Source organism: Rhincodon typus, chromosome 28 (assembly GCF_021869965.1).
Source record: "Rhincodon typus isolate 14 chromosome 28, sRhiTyp1.1, whole genome shotgun sequence".
In the NCBI taxonomy this organism is placed as follows: domain Eukaryota; kingdom Metazoa; phylum Chordata; class Chondrichthyes; order Orectolobiformes; family Rhincodontidae; genus Rhincodon; species Rhincodon typus.
Window position 1 is genome coordinate 27,562,138 of NC_063359.1, and position 18,289 is coordinate 27,580,426.

The window sequence follows — 18,289 nt, forward strand, 5'->3', positions numbered from 1 at the left end:
CCTTGCATCATGGTCGGTAAGGATGGAAAGAAATAAGGATTGTTCTATCCATCAGGAGGAGATGGCAGTCAGCCGTTTTGAAAGCTGCAGATAAGTTAAGAAGGATGAGGGGTATAGTTTGGTTTTTATTCGTCAGGGCATTGGAGTTAAAAACAGGGAACTCTTGTTACAAATGTACAAGATGTTACTGAGACCTGGAGCACAGTGTGCAGTTTTAGTCCCCATTTTTAAGGAAGGGTATACTGGCATTTGAGGCAATTCAAAAGAGATGCACTAGGCTGATTCATGGGATGAAAAGGGCTGATTTAGTACCAATGGATAAACAGGTTAGGCCTTTATTCATTTGAGCTTAGAAGAATGAGTGGTGATCTTAATGAAACATACAAGATTCTGAGGGGACTTGACAGGGTAGGTATTGAGAAGATGTTTAAACTAGTGGGGGAATCTTGAACTAGGGGACACAGTTAAAGAACAAGGAGACACTGATAAGAAACGAAAGAATTTCTTCTCTCGGAGGGTAATAAATGTTTGGAATTCTCTAACCTCAGAAAGGTGTGGAGGCTAGATTGCTGAAAGTAATTAAATAGGAGGTAGACAGGTTTTTGAAACATTGGGGAGTTGAGAGTGATAAGGAGCCGGCACAAAACAGGAGCCAAGACTTGAAGGGGCGAATGGCCTGCTCCTGCTCCTATGGCATCAGAGTGTCGTTCTGATATTTCTAATGAATCTGTTCAGACATGTTATGACATTCCTCTGGAACAGGTAGGACCCAAACTCAGGTCACCTGGCTGAGAGGAAGGGACACAGCCACTGCATCACAAGTGTTCCCCCAAAGCTAAGGGCTGCTTTATCGTTTGCAATGCAATCAGCCATTGTTGCGGAGATCAGTTTTCTGATTTCTCCTCCATTTCTGACAGTTTTAAATCTTCACCCTTCTAGGATATTTGACAGTTTCCATCACTCACTGTCAGACGAAGGATCAGACAGCAAGCCAGAGTTTGGACAGCACCTCAGTCACAATGTTGAGGAGCTCTCGAGAAGGCCTGTAATTTGTTGTAATCACATGTTTACATGAACTTATCAGACTTCAAAGCTGCTCTGGCTCTGCCATTCCACTGGGTCATATCAATGTTATAAAAACATGACAAACACTTCTTTGAAATCATGGACATGATAACACAGAGATCATTATAACACTTCTAAAGTTCTTGTAACTAATATGACCCTGGGGGATATTTATAGCTTCCTGCATTTGGAATTTTTGATTCAAAAATCAGCAGCAAGAGATTTCTTTTAAACAATTGAATGAAATTGTAAACTCTTCCAAATGCAGTTTGAAACTATGAAATAATTTCATTTCCCCCTTTTATATGGCTATTCTTATCGATACATCATAAACATCAATCATTTAGTAAGAATTATTATTTCAAAGTGGCTCGTCGATTACAGATCCTTTCTTTGTAATTGTCACAATAATCAAAACTTGGACTGTCACCATGAATGAGTACGCTGTGACAGACTGAAAAACAATTTGTGGTTTTGGAAGGTGCTTCTAAGGACCCTTGGTGAATTTCTGCACTTCATGTTGTAGATGGTACACACTGCGGTGACTGAGCATCAGCGGTCGAGGAGGTGAATGTCTGTGGATTTGGCATCGATCAAGTGGGCTGGATGGTGTCCAGCTTCTCGAGTGTCATTGGAGCTGCACTCATTCAGGCAAGTGGGAAATATTCCAACAAACTCCTAACCTGTGCCTTGCAGATGATGGAGAGGCTTCGGGGAGTGTGGAGATGAGTTACTCGTTGCAGTATTCCTAGCCTCTGATCTGCTCTTGTAGCCAATGTACTTATATGGCTAATTCAGTTCAGTTTCTGGTCAACGGTAACCCTTAGGGTGTAGACAGTGGGAGATTCAGTGATCTCCCAAGGAATGATACTCAGATTCTCTCTTGTTGAAGATAGCCATTGTTTGGCAACTGGGTGGCGTGAATGTTAATTGCCACTTGTCAGCCCAAACCTGGATATTGTCCAAGTCTTGCTGCATTTGGACATGGACTGCTTCAGGAGCTTGCTAGGGCCATTTCAGAGTGCAGTTAAGAATAAGCCACATTGGTTATGTGGTTTGGAATCAGCATTAGGCCAGACCAATTAAGGGCAGAAGATTTCCTTCTCTGAGGGGCATTAGCCCTTGACAATTACCAATTATGGTTGTCATGGTTAATATTTCTCAGGCTAGCTTTACATTTCAGCTTTGTTTATTAATTGAATTGAAATTTCACCAGGGGCTGCAGAGTGATTTTGACTATCTCCCAGAGCAGTAACCTGGGCCTCTGGATTACCAGTCCAACAAACATTACCGCCAGGCCATTAGTTCCTCACGTGAGACAGTTGTGTCGAAATGCTACAATGTTTTGCACTCTCACTGTGCCAAATGCCAGACTATTTTGATCAGTCCTTCTGCAGTTTACCTTTGTCTGCTCTCGTGAGCAGGAGATCCTGAGTTTCCAAGATGTCCATCTGTTTCACTGGCAGGCTCCTGTCAAAGACTGGCACTGGGGTCTGGCCCTCTGTATAAAGAAATAGTTTTGAAACAACCAGTGTTGAAGTTAGACAAGTCCAATGTACATTAAAATAAATTCCCCTTTTCCCAATGAGTCCAAAGCAAAATTAGAAAGAAATAAAAGCAAAAATGTAGAGGATGCCAGAAATCTGAAATAAGATCAGGACATGTTAGAAATACTCAGCAAATCTGGCAGCAACTGTGGAGAGAGAATGTCTGAATTGGATATGACTTCTTCAGAAAAGCAGTTGCAAAGAAAAGTCACCTGGATTTGAAACGTTAACTCTGTTTTTCTCTCCCCATATGCTGCCAGGCCTGCTGAGTTTCTCCAGCAATGACAGAAAACAAGGGCAAAATGGTTATTAATCTTGGAGAGTTAAAGGTGATATCTTGAGGTACTGGACACAATGTGTAATGTCAGCAGACTCTTATCTAAGTCCCTGTTGTATTGGGAATACAGCATTGGTTTTGCAACTTATATCAAAGGCATAACAGCACAACATTAATTAATCTAATTATTTCTTAAAAACAAAAGGAAAAGCAGTTGAAGCTTGTATTGGGAGGTAACTGCAGAAAGAAACAACCCAGGCTGGACTTCAACTGTGATCACACCCAATATCTTTGTGGGCTCAGTGAACAGATTAACAGTCAGATACCCTTCAACACTTACACTGTTGCAGAAGTGAACTGCACCTTAAGAGGGAGACAACACAATTAGAGTACAGCCTTCCCCTTACTGGCCCTGAGCCCTGTCAAACAAGAGTCAGGGCTTCATCACCCAACAACTAGTCTTGATCAAATGTCAATCGACTTTATTTCTGGAAGATATGAAGCTACTAGGTTCAAAGAGGAAGATTTGAAAACTCATTAATATTCTGTCACAGAATACAGGAGGTTTATTGATAAAATTCCAACATAATAAGGAAAGATTAATGACTTATAAACCTCTGGTTCACGCTCATTTTCAGGTTTGTAAAACCAAGGAGGGTTCGTCTCACTAAAATGGATGAAAAACAGAGTTCAATGTGGATGCAGACATGCATATTCTCTTGTCATGTGATTACATGTGTATACGTCTGTGTGCAAGTGGTTGTGATCAGTAGAAAGATTAGAGCATGCAGTGATTAGTAGAAAAATTAGTGAAGACATGAAGAAACCCTTTTCACCCAGAGGGTGGTGCGTGCCTGGAACTCTTTGCCCAGTTTGGGGGCTAGCCCAGATCTGCACCTTCAGTGCTGTAACCTGTAAGGCTATGCGCCAAGTGCTGGACAGTAGGATTAGAATAGATGCTAGTTTGCTTTCAGCGGGTGCAGGCATGATGGGCTGAATCACCTCATTCTCCCTCATGAAACCTTTGTATGCTCCAATGGATGGTGCGGTTGCATGTGAATGAATGTGTAGGTGTGCATGTTTGTGTGCCTGTGTGAGTACGCCTTTCAGCGGGGTTTGTTTGTGTGACTGCATGTACACGTATGGGTGTATTTGCACATGTGTGTGTAAATGTGCTTACAAGAACACGCGTCTGTCAATACCTGCATGTGGACATTTGTGTTTGTAAGAGTGCTAGTTTCAGTAGAACCACATTGAAAATAACGCAAGTTTGTTGGATTGTAAAATAAATCAGATTATTGATTTCAAATCAATCTATCATATGTGAAATGTCAGAATTTCTATTCTTGAAATTGTAGTGATTGTAGCAAGGACAGCCAGGTTGACCACACAGAATATGAGTCGCCTGATTGTGGCTGTTATCCAGGAGTGTCAGAGGTTCTGTTCACTCTGAGAGCTGGCTCTGAGGGAGCTGGATCAGTGCCAAGGACTCTCCACACATAAATAAAAGGTGACTTGGTGACAGGATGCCAGCCTCTGTGGAGTTATTTCAGAAATAAAGTAACATACTTCTGGATAAATCTGAGCAGTTTAACACTGAATGTCAATTAACAAAAGAAGTCTAAAAGGACTGGGTTTTTGAAATGAAAATATTTCCCTTTGGTTATTGGAGTCATAGAGTCATACAGCACGGAAACAGACCCTTCGGTCCAACCAGTCCATGCCGACCATAATCCCAAACTAAACTAGTCCCACCGGCCTGCGCTTGGCCGACATCCCTCCAAACATTTCCTATCCTTGTACTTATCCAAATGCCTTTTAAACATTGTAACTGTACCCACATCCACCACTTCCTCTGGAAGTTCATTCCACACATGAACCACTCTCTGTGTAAAAAAAATTGCCCCTTCATGTACTTTTTAAAATCTTTCTCCTCTCACCTTAAAAATATGCTTCCTACTCTTGAAATCCCCCACCCTAGGGAAAAGACAGGATATAAATGAACCCCAATGCCTGTCGAATAGGCTTCTAATAATAATAACAAGAACAATCTGTATTTGTATAGCATAAGATGGCCCAAGGTGCTTCACTGCAGCTTTATAAAGAGCACTTTGACATTGGATCACAGAGGGGAGATGTTAAAGCAGACAGTCAAGGGCTTGGTGAAAGAGTCTGAAGGAACATCTTCCACAGAATCCCTACAGTGTAGCAACAGGCCATTCAGCCCATCAAGTTCAACCAACCCCCTGAAGAGCATCCCACCCAAACCCACCATCCCTGTAACCCTGTATTTCCCATGGCTAACCCATCTCACTTGCACATCCCTGGACACTATGGGACAAATCAGCATGGCCAACCCACCATAATCTGCACATCTTTGGACTGTGGGAAGAAACCGGAGCACCCAGAGGAAACCCACACAGACACAGGGAGAATGTGCAAACTCCACACAGACAGTCGCCTGAGGGTGGAATTGAACCCGGGTCCCTGGTACTATAAAGCAACAGTGCTAACCACTGAGCCACCAAGCCACCTCTTAAAGACGAGAGAGAAGCAGATGTCACTCCAGTGCGTGTGTACCAAGGAGGTAACCCCCCCACCCCGACCCACCAATGATGGAGAGATAGCCATTGGAAATGGTCAAGAGGCAAGAACTGGAGGAAGGCACAGTGTATGTCAGATGGTTTTACAGCAGGAGGCGATTATAGAGATACGGAAGGGGGAGGTCATTGAGGTACTTGGAAACAAAGATGAAAATTTTGAAATCACGCACGGACCAAATTAAAATGGGAAACAGTCCAACCAATGCATTGATGCCCCATACACACCGAGAACTATGGAAAGTTACCACTGGGGATAGCTCCTCACCATAGTGTCAATATATCCCACAAACTCAGAATGCCAGATACTTTTCAATTAGGAACTAGACTGCTGGAGAACAGCACATTGAATCAAATAATACAACTGGCAATTCGTAGAGGAATTACAGCTCATGAAGTTGAAATTGCTCAGAACCACTCATTTTTGTGATCTGTGTGTCCTGTGATGGTTTAGTAGAACAGAGTAGTGCTACCTACAAGCTCCAATAACCTTTCAGCAATGTGTTTACTGTAGTGTCAGCGTGGTATAAGGTGTAAGTCACAAGAAAACACTAACTAATCGGCCTCATGATAAACAACAACAAGTGTAAGCAGCTTGTGGTGAGCATATTGGCTTCCCTCTCATATTTCCAAACAGAATTAGGCTTCACAATCGTGACAATGTTATTCAGTGTCAAAGATTGAAGCCACAAATATTTTGTTCATCCATTCTGTGTGAAAATCCCAGTTACATATGCTGTGCTACAAATGGTGATGGTGCACATTGTGAGAAGCTCTAGTCATTAGTTGGAATGTGCTTGCTGGGTCCATTTACAAAGTCAACAGTCACAACATTAGCTGAAGAGAATAATTCATTGTTGTGCTGTATATTCACGTAGTGCACTTTATCCTCACTGTGTGAGCACCCCATTCTGACTTAAGTGACTGCAATAAATGCTGATATGAATTGTGTGATCCAACAATGCAGGGGGACAGACAATAGCAAAGCATGTGCAAATGAGAATATGACATAGTGACTAACCGTCTAACAATAACACTCCAGCGTCTGTGGAGATTAGTAACGACTGTCCCCAGGAATCACTGCAGATGATTTCAAAGGGGAAATTGCTGCAGAAACATTGAGGCTCCCAGGGCTGTAAGGCAAAGTATACAAAGAATGCAATTTAGGTTACCATACAATGAACAGGATGGGTTGGTGCCACAGATGAATGTAATAATTTAAATAACCTCAAGAACATAAATTCACTCTTTCGAAGCTGGAAGTTAGAATGAGCGCTTTTGACTTGCATATTAGAATGATGCTCCCACTAAATGGTGGAACAAGAGCTTTCTCACAAATGCAACACATTTTTTGTGCCATCATTTACTGGTTTTCAGCTTTTTGTGCCTTCTTCTCGCACATCAGGGAATCAAGCACCAGCCAGCAGCAATAGGCTAAAGACTTGCTCGACTAATTCTAACATCTACATGTGTTTCGACCTCCTTCACAGCAGATGTCCAATGTTCTTGGATTGACAGGGGGCACTGCCCACGAATATTTTATTTGTTTGTGGGATGTTGGCATTGGTGCTGTGCCACGATCAATTACCCAGCTGAACAGCAAACGCAAAAGTCAATCTGCCTTGCTCCAAGCTCCCTCCCCATATCTGCATCTCTTGAAATGTCACCTTTTCTCCACAATACAACCAGCATAAACTAACATTTAAAAGCAGGGTTTGCCAGAAGATTCAGTGCTATATGTAAGTGATTGGTGTACACTCATACATACACACACACACTCATACATATATACACACACACTCACACACACTGACAGACACGTATGCTCATTTATGTCTATACACTCACACGTACTCACACACTCGTATATGCACACTTTGGTATATACACACACACTAGTATATGTATATAAACACACACAAGTATATACACACACAGCTAAACACACACCATACCTGCTTATACAAAAAAGACACATATAGAATATTTATATAATAAAGTTATTAATGACTTCTAGAGGGAAAAGGGATCTTAACATAAGTCAAGTCCCCTCTTCCATCCTCTTCTTCCTGAATTACCACTGTTGTCCCAGAGTTGGACCCTACGCCTTCTCCTGATAATCCCTGGGCTCAGAGGTGGGGTTGGTAAAGGGTGAGGAAGTTGTTTGGATACAAGACGCCTTGAGCTCCGTTATCATTTACCAGCACCAGGAGATCACAACTTGGCTGGCAGGGGAGGGAGGGAAATCCATGCTGGCACAAGTTGAGGATGCAGGCAAACGGGTTTTGGTTGGCTATGAATCACTGAGGTGATCCCAATAGAGTCACACTTTCATTTAGACACTTAAAAGGAACCATAACTCAGAAAGTGTCACATTTTAAAAACACAATCACAATCCAACATTAACGAGGTCCAAACCCAGATCCATGCATAACTTTCACACCAAAGGGATAAGTTTAACTTTTCTAATGAAAGTTGAGTAACAGGTGAGGTCATGGTATTGTCTACTGTTAAATTTGATAGGAAAGAAAATTTGACAAGAGGCACAATGTAAATTGGGTAAAGTATATAACAGGCATCTGATCGAATGCCATTCTTTTACATTAGCATCCAAAGTTCAAACAAATCACAGAGTCTAAAAGTGTATTTGAAACTCAATATATTGTTGCATCTTAAACCTGTAGAAAAGTTTCAATCCTTTTTGGACGATCTTGGTAAGGAAATGTCACTCTAAAGAACAGCAGGTTGATTCACATTCACTTTGTTGGGTTTATTCCAATGGGTGGGTAGGTCAAAGTTGAGCCCTTGCATTGGGTCAACAAGGGAAAGTCTTTTTCTACATGGCACCAAAACTTTAAACCAATTTATAAAAGACAACATCTCCAATTTAATTACACCTGGTGCAGACAGGAAATCTTCCCCAGATTCATTACTCAACCCAGCAAGAAAAGGGTATATTTAAAACAACGTTATAATCTCAATAAGCCAAATATGTAAAGGAAATCTTTGTTACATCCAGCTATATTCCATATTATATTTTCTCTCATTAAATGGGATAGTGGGGAGGCTTATCACCCTGTTTTTTTGTATATTTATCCTACTCATTTGCTTGCATCTGGAAAATAAGTTTGAAGGTGTTAATATAAAAATATAAAAATACCTATTGAATAAAACCTTAACAATTCATGGAAGGCTCCTTATTCCTATTTACTCCCTATCTGTATAATCATACAGCACTGAAGGAGGCCATTCAGCCTTACAAGTTGGTGCAGGAATGCTAGGATAAATCTAGGAAATTACTCTTGCTTCAGTAAGTCAGACTTAAACTGCTCAGTGAAACATTGGAGTTTATATCCAAAGTTGTATAGGTCAGGTGGACTGGCCATGCTAAATTGCCCAGAGTGTCCAGGGACGCGCAGGCTAGGTGGATTAGCCACGGGAAATGCAGGGTTACAGGGATAGGGTAGGGAGGAGGGTCTTGGTAGGATACTGTTTGGACGGTTGGCGTAAACTCAATGGGCTGAATGGCCTTCTCCCACAGGGCAGGGATTCTATGATTCTATGATATTGTGCATTTCCTGGACACAAACATCAAGATAATGGGCAAACAGGTAATTATATTCATTAATTTGATCGAACTTAAGCAATCAAGCAAACAGAATGGAGCAAAATATTTTAAACATAACTAAGATTTCTTTTGACAAAAACACTTTACATTGTTCCTTCTTTTTGAGCAAGTAAAAGGCTTTACAGGTACTCCTTCATCCAATGTGCTGCTGGCTGGAAAATGACCCAAGGATCTGGTAAACTCATCCTGGTCATCCTGTTACAATAGAGTGAAAGTTATTGTCTTTTTCATCCCAAAATAAATTCATCATTTGTACTTTTAAACACCCAATGAGTCACATCTATTCTTACTTACATTGATCTCGCAGCACAGAAACAGGCCATTTGGCCCATCTGGTTCCCCCTGATGATTCTTTCACACACAAGCATTAACCTCTTTGCATGTACATATTAAGGAAACCAAGCCACTGCTAACAAAATGGCCTCTGGCTATGACGCAACTTGACTCATGACTGATAGATTAAAGTAAATTGTAAAGCACACCACACTAGAATCTTTCAGTCCCAGCTTGGATATGGAGACTGAGCCAGAGGGCTGCTGAGATGCAAGCCTTACAACCCTGTTGAACAAAAAATAAAGGCATAAAACATAAAGCTGGGTCGATACAGGCCTAATATTGCTGGAGGAGAAGTTGGTAGATGCCATTAACTAAGATAAAATTATTTGTGTAATAAAACCATGGGTTGGTAAATGATGGATAGCACTCATATGCGTCAGACGAAGACTGATCCAGTTACTCCATTAAATAATGGCAGCTGGATGATGACAGTGAGGATGACGGTGAATATATAGATGTTCAAAAGGCAGTCGATAAAGGGCCACATAATAGAGGCTAAAAGAAGAATTGAAACCCTTGGGATTAAAGGAGCAGTGTTAGCATGCATATAACATTGGCTGCATGACAGAAAGCAGACAGCAGTGGGGAACAGTCATTTATCAGACTGGAGGGAAGTTTACAGACGTAATCCCAGCGACTAGTAATTAAGACAATTGCTCTTGTTGATATATATTGATGATGCAGACTACAGGGCACAATTTCAAAGTTTGCCCAGAACTTGGAAATGCATGAGAAGGACAGCAGTAGACACCAATTGAACATAACTAGACTGTGCACATGGAGAGACACATGGAAGATGAAAGTTAATGCTGACGGCTCCTGAATAAACTGGCAATATTAGCCAGGTGATAACCTTTTAAAAGGAGTGCAGGAACCAACATCTTCGGGGTTCACAGGTACAAATCTTTGGAAATGACAGGCTAAGCCACAGGGAAGATGATGGCATTGTGGTTTTGTTGTTGGATTAGTCATCCAGAAACTCAGGAAATGTTGTGATGACCCAGGTTTCAACTCAATACACGACTGGAACGAAACAAGTCTAATTATGATCATGAAGCCATCGTCATAAAAACCCATCGATTTATCGAATGCATTGAAGGAATAAACTGGACGGACCATCCAGTATTGACCGGGAATGAGAACAGTCCTATCAATTTGGCCATGTTCTCCCTGCCAACATCTGGGGATTAGTGCCAAAATCGGGAGAGCTGTCTCCCAGACTAGTCAAACAACAACCTGACACAGTCATACTCACAGAATTATGTCTTACAATGTCCCAGACAACGCCATCACCATCGCTGAGCAAGTCTGGTCCAACAGCAGGGAAGGTCCAGCTGAGATGGGAGCACCATGGTATATAGTTGGGAGGGAGTTGCCCTGGGAGGAGTGTCATAGCATCAGGCCAAACATGGACAAGGAACCCTCCTGCTGATTACCATGTTCCATCTTCCCTCAGCTGATAACTCTCTGCTCCTCCATGTTGAATGACACTTGGAAGAAGCACTGAGGGTGACAAAGATGCAGAATACACTCTGGGTGGGGGATTTCAACGTCCAACACCAAGAGCACAGCAGCAGTACTACTGATCGAGCTGGTTGGGTCCTACAGGACATAGCTGCCAGATTGGGTCTGCAGCAGGTGGTGAAGGAACCAACAAGAGAAAAAGGGAAAATACTTGACCTCATCCTTTCCAATCTGCTGGCTGCAGATGCATCTGTCCATTACACTATCAGTAAGAATGACCACCACACAGTCTTTGCAGAGATGAAGTCCCACTTTCACACTGAGAATACTCTCCATTGTGCTGTTGGCACTATTAGTATGCTAAATGGGACAGACTTTGCCCAGATCTAGCAATTCAAGACTGAGCATCCATGAGTACTATGGGCCATCAACAGCAGCAGAATTGTACTCCAGCACAATCTATAACCTCATGGCCCGGCATATCCCCCACTCAACCATTACCATCAAGCCAGGGGATCAACCCTGGTTCAATGGAGAGTGCAGGAGGGCATGCCAGGAGCAGCACCAGGCATACCTGAAGATGGGATATCAACCTGGTGAAGCCACCAAACAGGACTACTTGCACACCAAGCAGCGAAAGCAGCAAGTGATAGACAGAGCTAAGCGATTCCACAATCAACAGATTGGATCTAAGCTCTGTAGTCCTGCCACATCCAGTCGTGAAAGCTGGTGGACAATTAAACAACTCACTGGAGGAGGAGGCTCTATAAATGTCCCCATCCTTGGAGAGGGGAGTGCAGCACATCACTGGGAGCGATGAGGTTGAAGCATTTACAACAATTTGCAGCCAGAAGTGTCGAGGGGATGATCCATGTCGGCATACTCCAGAGATCCCTGGAAATACAGATGCCAGTCTTTGGTCAATTTGATTCACTCTATATGATATCAAGGAATGGTTGGAGACACCAGATACTGCAAAGGCTTTGGGCCCTGACAACATTCGATCAATAGTATTGAGACTTGTGCTCCAGAACTTGCTGCGCCCCAGCTAAGCTGTCCCAGTGCAGTTGCAACACTGGCATCTACCCAACAATATGGAAAAATGCCCAAGTATTCTGTGGACAGAAGCAGGACACAAAATCCAACATGGCCAATTACTGCCTAACAGTCTACTTTCAATTGTTTGTGATCAACAGTGCAATTAAACAGCCCTTTCTTAGTAATAACCTGATCGTTGACATTCAGTTTGGGTTCCACCAGGGCCACTCAACTCCTGACTTCACTATAGTCTTGGTTCAAAGGAGCTGAACTCCAGATGTGAGGAGTGAGTGACAGCCCCTGATATCAAGGCTGCATTTGACTGAGTGTAGCAAGGAACCCTAGCAAGACTAAGAGTTATTGGGAATCAGGGGAATTCGAGTAATACCTGGCACAATCAAAGGTCTGCTTTGTCCTGGATGGTGTCAAGTTCCTTGAGTGTTGTTGGAGCTGCAATTGTTCCAGGCAAGTGAGATGTATTCCATCACACTCCTTACATGAGACTTTGATTTCTAGGCTCTGACCTGGTGTTGTAGCTGCAATATTTAAATGGCTACTTCAGTTTCCAGTCTATGGTAACCCATAGGATGTTGAGAGTAGGGGGATTCATTGATAAAGATGATTGCAGTGTTAGAGGTTAGTTCCAGGACGTATCTACAGGAGTTCCTCAGGGTAGGTATCCTGGGCTCAATCATCTTCAGCAACTTCATCAGTGACCTTTGCTCTATCACATGGTCAGAACTGGAAATGTTCACTGATGATTGCGCAATGTTCAGCATAATTTGCGACTCCTCAGATACTGAAGCAGTCCATGTCCAAATGCAACAAGATCTGGACAATATCCAAGTGTAGGTTGACAAGGGGCAAGCAACATTCATGCCACACCTTGCCAGACACGAGCAATCTCCAACAACAAAGAACCTAACAATCGCCCCCTGAAATTTAAAGCCATTACTATTGCTGCATCTGATGCAGAGGACATATACTAGAATGATACCGGGGATGACAGACTCCAGTCCTGTGAAGAGAAGGTGGTGTTGTTTCTCCTTGGAATAGAGAAGGTTGAGGAGTTGTTCAATACTAATTGGATAGCTCTTTCAAAGAGCTGACATGGACACAATGGGATGAATGGCATTTTTCTGCAAAGTAAGATTCCATGACTCTGCGTGCCTGACTCTCTCCTCATGTCCTCTCCCCACGTTAAGAGATGGCCAGTTAGCTTTGAACTCTAAGTTAATTTTACCACCACCCCCTGCCTCCAACAAGTGCAGTTTGTGATGTGGTTTATAAGATAACAAAAAAAAATTAAATCACCTGTGCAATAACCTCCTTGAGAAATCTTGAGACATTTCATGTGTTTAGTTAGGCAGCACCTTAATATCAGGATTCATGCTGAGTGGGCGACAATGTGTGGGATTTTGTTTTTATTTCTCTACCCTGCTGTTGTAACCAACATCTCAATGTTATTCTGAAGCAGAAAGTAAATGCCCAAATTACAGGGATTGCCATAGTGTCTTTTGGGACCAGGTTATCGAATAGTCTTGGCTTGGTGCCTGCCTTCAATAAGAACTGAAGCCAGTCTCACCACAGCTAAATAACAGCTTCAGGTTAGGTTATAGACAGTTTCAAGACAAATTAGGAGACAGTATCAGTCAAAATTCTCTGAAATAAAGAAAATGACTTTCGGAGCGAGGCTCACCAAACACATACATCAACTAATTTGATGGGATTACACATACATTAAAACATTAGTCAGTCGGGTTTGTTTTGTTGGCACCAGCCAGCAGCATTTAAGATGCAAATAAAAAAAAACATTTTAAACAAAACATCCTTACCTTTTCAGATGACCATAACATTCTTAAGAAATACTTCTACAAAACCTTTGGTTAAAAATGAAACAGAACATCTCCAATCATTTTACCCTCAAAGAATGTTTCACGCAGAAATGGGTTTGACACGTGACCTCCTGAAAACTGCCATGTGAGTGATTGCAAAACACCACCAATTGAAGTGCTACGTATATGTTGCTAACACACTCAAATGGGGAGGATATTGCTATTCCATTATAACTTCAGGAGTTCCTGCTGTGGTGTTTGAGATGGAGCACAAAACCCTACAGTGGGGAAACGGTTAGAGCTGTAGGGTGCCCAGGCTTTACCAGATTGATTCCTAGGATGACAGGACTGATATATGAGCAGAGATTGAGTTGGTTAGGATTGTATTCACTTGAGTTTAGACAAATGAGGGGATGCCATAGATAAACCTATAAGATTCTAACAGGACTAGGCAGGATAGATGCAGGAAGGATGTTCCTGATTGTGGGGAAGTCCAGAACCAAGGGTCATAGTTTAAGGACAATGGATAAACCTTTCAGGACTGAGATGAGGAGAAATTTTCCTTCACCCAGAGGGTGGGGCACCTACATAATTCACTACCACAGAAATAGCTCTATTGGCTAATGGGATCAAAGGATATGGGGGGAGGGCAGGAATGGGGTATTGAGCTCGTTGATCAGCCATGATCATACTGAATGGTAGACCACTCGATGGGTTGAATGGCCTCATTTGTTCCTATCTTCTATGTTACTATGTTAAATGTGTCACTTAAATTATATTCATTGCAGGTGAGCACACAGAAAATGTTTCAGATCATTGGACCCATGCTAGGATAATTTTTTTTTTAATTACCCAACTATTGACTGGGATAATTTTAGAGTAAAGGGCAAGTACAGGGAAGAATTTCTAAATGTTTTCAGGAAAGTCTTCTTAATCAGTACATTTTCTGTCCCACCAGAAAGAAGCCAAATATGAAAGAACTGGAGATCAGAAATAAGAACAGAAAGCTCTGTAAGAAGTTCAGCAGTTCTGGTAGCATCTGTGGAGACAGAGAGAGAGTTAACATTTAGAGTCCAGTGTGACCCCGCTGATGCTGCCAGACCTGAACATTTTTCAGAACTTTCTGTTTTTAATTTAGGATCTGATGAGGTGCACCAACTGTGCAGTGTCAAAGGGAGAACATGTGCATAAGAGTGCATACCATAGGTTATAGTTTAGTAACGGATAAGAGCAAGGAACAATTTAAAATAGAATGTCTACGTTGGAAGAGGAATACTTCAATGGTGCAAGAAGGCATCTGGGCTCAGTAAAATGGAATCAAAGTTTGAACTCAAAAGCTGTAATGGAGTAATGGTGTTCTTGAAGAAAGAAAGTTTAGGCACATACTAAACAGATTCTAACAAGAGGGAAGGGCAGGGAATCATGATGACGAAGACGATAGAGAGAATGACGAATACAAGGAGGGTGTATGATGCGTGCCTAGCAAATTCCCCAAACAAGGATCATAGCAAATACAGGTTGAGACGGAGAGTGGGAAGAAACTAAGATTGGAAAAGAGAGAAAGCATGAATAAAATTTGAGTCAACATAATATACAATCCAAAAATCATCCACCAGCATGTATATAGCAAACCATTCTAAAGAGGTGGAGTGGAGTATTTGAAGGACAATTAGGGTGATATATGCTTAGAGGTCAAGGACAGTACTGGATACTTAATGGGCACTTTATATCAGTGTTTGCTAGCGTCATAGAGTCATACAGCATGGAAACAGACCCTTCAGCTCAACTCATCCATGCTGACCAAATTTTCATAAACTGAATGAATTCCTTTTGCCTGTGTTTGGCAAAGTAACAATATGAATGGAGTTGACTATGATGATGGATGGAACGTGCTGGAAAGGCTGACTGTTATTGGATCACTTGCTCCAGTTGGGTTGCATCCAGGTTTCTAAAGGAAGTGCAATGCTCCAGTGAGCCTCAGTGCAAGCTTAAAGAACTGCACCATATTTTCTGCTTGGGGTCCCTGCAGCATCTGGGACTTAGCATCGAGTAATGATTTTGGGGCCTGATTCCATCCTTCCATGACATTGGTTGCTTTTAGCACAGCCGCTCCGATTCCATGGGTTGATTTCAGCACATCCTATCCATTCTCTCCTTCTCTCAGCTCGAATTATGATGTATTCAACCTCTATTCTGGCCTACTATCAATAATCCCCAGCACATTTGCCTATCCCTTTCATAACACTCTCTCTCGGCTCACCTCTTCCCCCACCAACCCTAACCTTGCCTTCAAAATAAACACCACCTTTTCCTAGCTGCAGTCAGTTCTGATGAAGAGTGACCACACTCGAAACATTAACTCTGCATTCTCCTATAGATGCTGTCAGACCTGCTGAGTTTCTCCAGCAATTTCTGTTCTTGTTTCGAAAGGAAGTGGCAGTGGAGACAGAGGCAAGCCTTGGCACAATTTTACATTCCCAAGATATTAAGGAGGTGTCAGAGGGCTAAAGAGCAACAACATGGCTTCTCTATTTAAGGAAGGATGTGAGGGGTTCTTAGAAACCAAAGGCTGGTCATTTTAATATTCACTAGTGAGCAATGTTTTAGAATCAACAGTCAGGGAAAGAGATTCACAAGTGCTCGAGATTTGTATGAGTTAGTTAGAGATAGCCAGCATAGATTTTTAAAAGGTATGTCTTGTTCGACTTATTGATTGAATTTTTAATGTAGTAACAGATAACGTTGATGAAGGCAATGCAATGGATGTTGTTAGAGACCAAAAACCTGCAGATGCTGGAATCCAAGGGAGACACACAGGAGGCTGGAAGAACACAGCAAGCCAGGCAGCATCTGGGGGAAAGGAGCAGTCAACGTTCTGAAGAAGGGTTATACCCGAAACATTGGCTGCTCCTTTCCTCCAGGTCCTTCCTGGCTTGCTGTGTTCTTCCAGCCTCCTGTTTGTCTACAATGGATGTTGTTGATGTGGATTTTAAGAAATCGTTCGATAAAGGCTCATTTGAACAAGTAGGTAGAAGTGCGATGGGCCAAGTGGTCTCCTGTGCTGTGATGGTTCTGTGATAAAGTACCAACGAGAGGCTGGTTAACAAAATGAAGGTTAATACAATAGGAGAGTCAGTGACAGCTCAATAAAAAGTTGGCTTAAAGACCGGAAGCAATGAGTCACAATAATTGGCTTTTTCTCAGACTGGATGGAGGTTGTTATCTGAGGGTCAGACAAAGAAAGATCAACTGCTTTTTTTGATATAAAATATATGAATGACTTGCATATTGGAATACAGAATAAAATCTAACAATTCACTATCAATAGTGGAGGTGTGAAAAACTACAAGGATGTTCCTGACAGACTGTCACAGAATCTAGCTCGGGCTAGCAATGCCCACAGGCACAGATGGAATTTAATATGGGAAAGTGAGAGGTGATACATTTTAACAAAAGGGATAGGGAGAGGCAAAATCAACGGCACAGCCCTGAGGAATATACAAAAGCAGAAAGACACACACATAGATCTTTGGAGGTGGCAGGATGTAATCAGAGAGTGGTCAGCATAGCACACTGGATCATCAGCTTTATAAATGGAGGTGTCAAGTACAAAAGCAGGGAGGTTATGATGAATCTCTGATAAATTCTGGTTAGGCCACATCTAGAGAATTGTGTGCAGTTCTGGTCAGCACACTTTCGGAAGGTTGTGAGGATCCTTGAGAGGCTGCGAAAGAGATTTATGAGAATATTTTTGGTGTGAGGGATTTTAGCAACAAAAGACTGAGTTGGAGCAACAGAGATGTGATAAAGCTGCACAAGATTATGAATGATTTAGATAAGGAATACAAGGAACAGCCATTCCCAGGAGCTGATGGTACAATGACCAGGCGATACAGATTTAAGGTTTTTGGGCAAGGAATGCAGGAGGGCACAAGGAAGAATATTTTACGCAATGGTAAAGATCTAGAATCTGTTACCTGCAATGTTGGCGCAAACAAAGACGATGAATGATTTCAAAAAGAAACTGGGGCACCTTGAGAGAAGCAAGTGCGCAGGTCTACAGGGACAGGTTAGGTGTACAGGGCTGACTGACGGCCATACAGAGTCAGCATGGACAAGGTGGGCTGAATAGCCTCCCTTTTTTGCTAGAAGACTCTGCAACTTGGAAGTATAACAGATGCTGCATTTTCACTGAATTAAACACAAGACGTTAGCCTAAACTTTGCAGTAGTTTCACTTGAAGCATAGAAAGAAGAAAAACAAACAATGCGCTCACCTCTTTCCTGTACAGGCCAGTGGTTACCAAGCTCGTGGGAGCATCTCCTCTAACGATTGTCTTCAGCTTGAGGGCCTGAATAGAAAGAACATTTGTTTTCTAATACTGCATTGCTCTTCGCGGCTGGCAGGCCAGGACTGTATCCTTGCCCTGGCTGTCTGACATTGGGGGACTGGGCGAGGGGGAAGCACAGGGAATCATAACATTGATACAAATCAGAGAT

General features: G+C 42.2%; 1 protein-coding gene across 1 annotated transcript in view; it reads right to left on the minus strand.

Annotated features, from left to right (window-relative positions):
- garnl3 (GTPase activating Rap/RanGAP domain like 3) overlaps positions 1-18,289 on the minus strand; it is a 325,572-nt gene that overhangs the window by 65,686 nt on the left and 241,597 nt on the right. The window contains exons 11-14 of the mRNA XM_048613382.1: positions 18,067-18,141; positions 9,205-9,312; positions 6,511-6,622; positions 2,468-2,566 (exon numbers count right to left, since the gene is read on the minus strand). Coding sequence (XP_048469339.1) covers positions 2,468-2,566; positions 6,511-6,622; positions 9,205-9,312; positions 18,067-18,141 — 394 coding nt within the window. The remainder of the gene's footprint in view (positions 1-2,467; positions 2,567-6,510; positions 6,623-9,204; positions 9,313-18,066; positions 18,142-18,289) is intronic.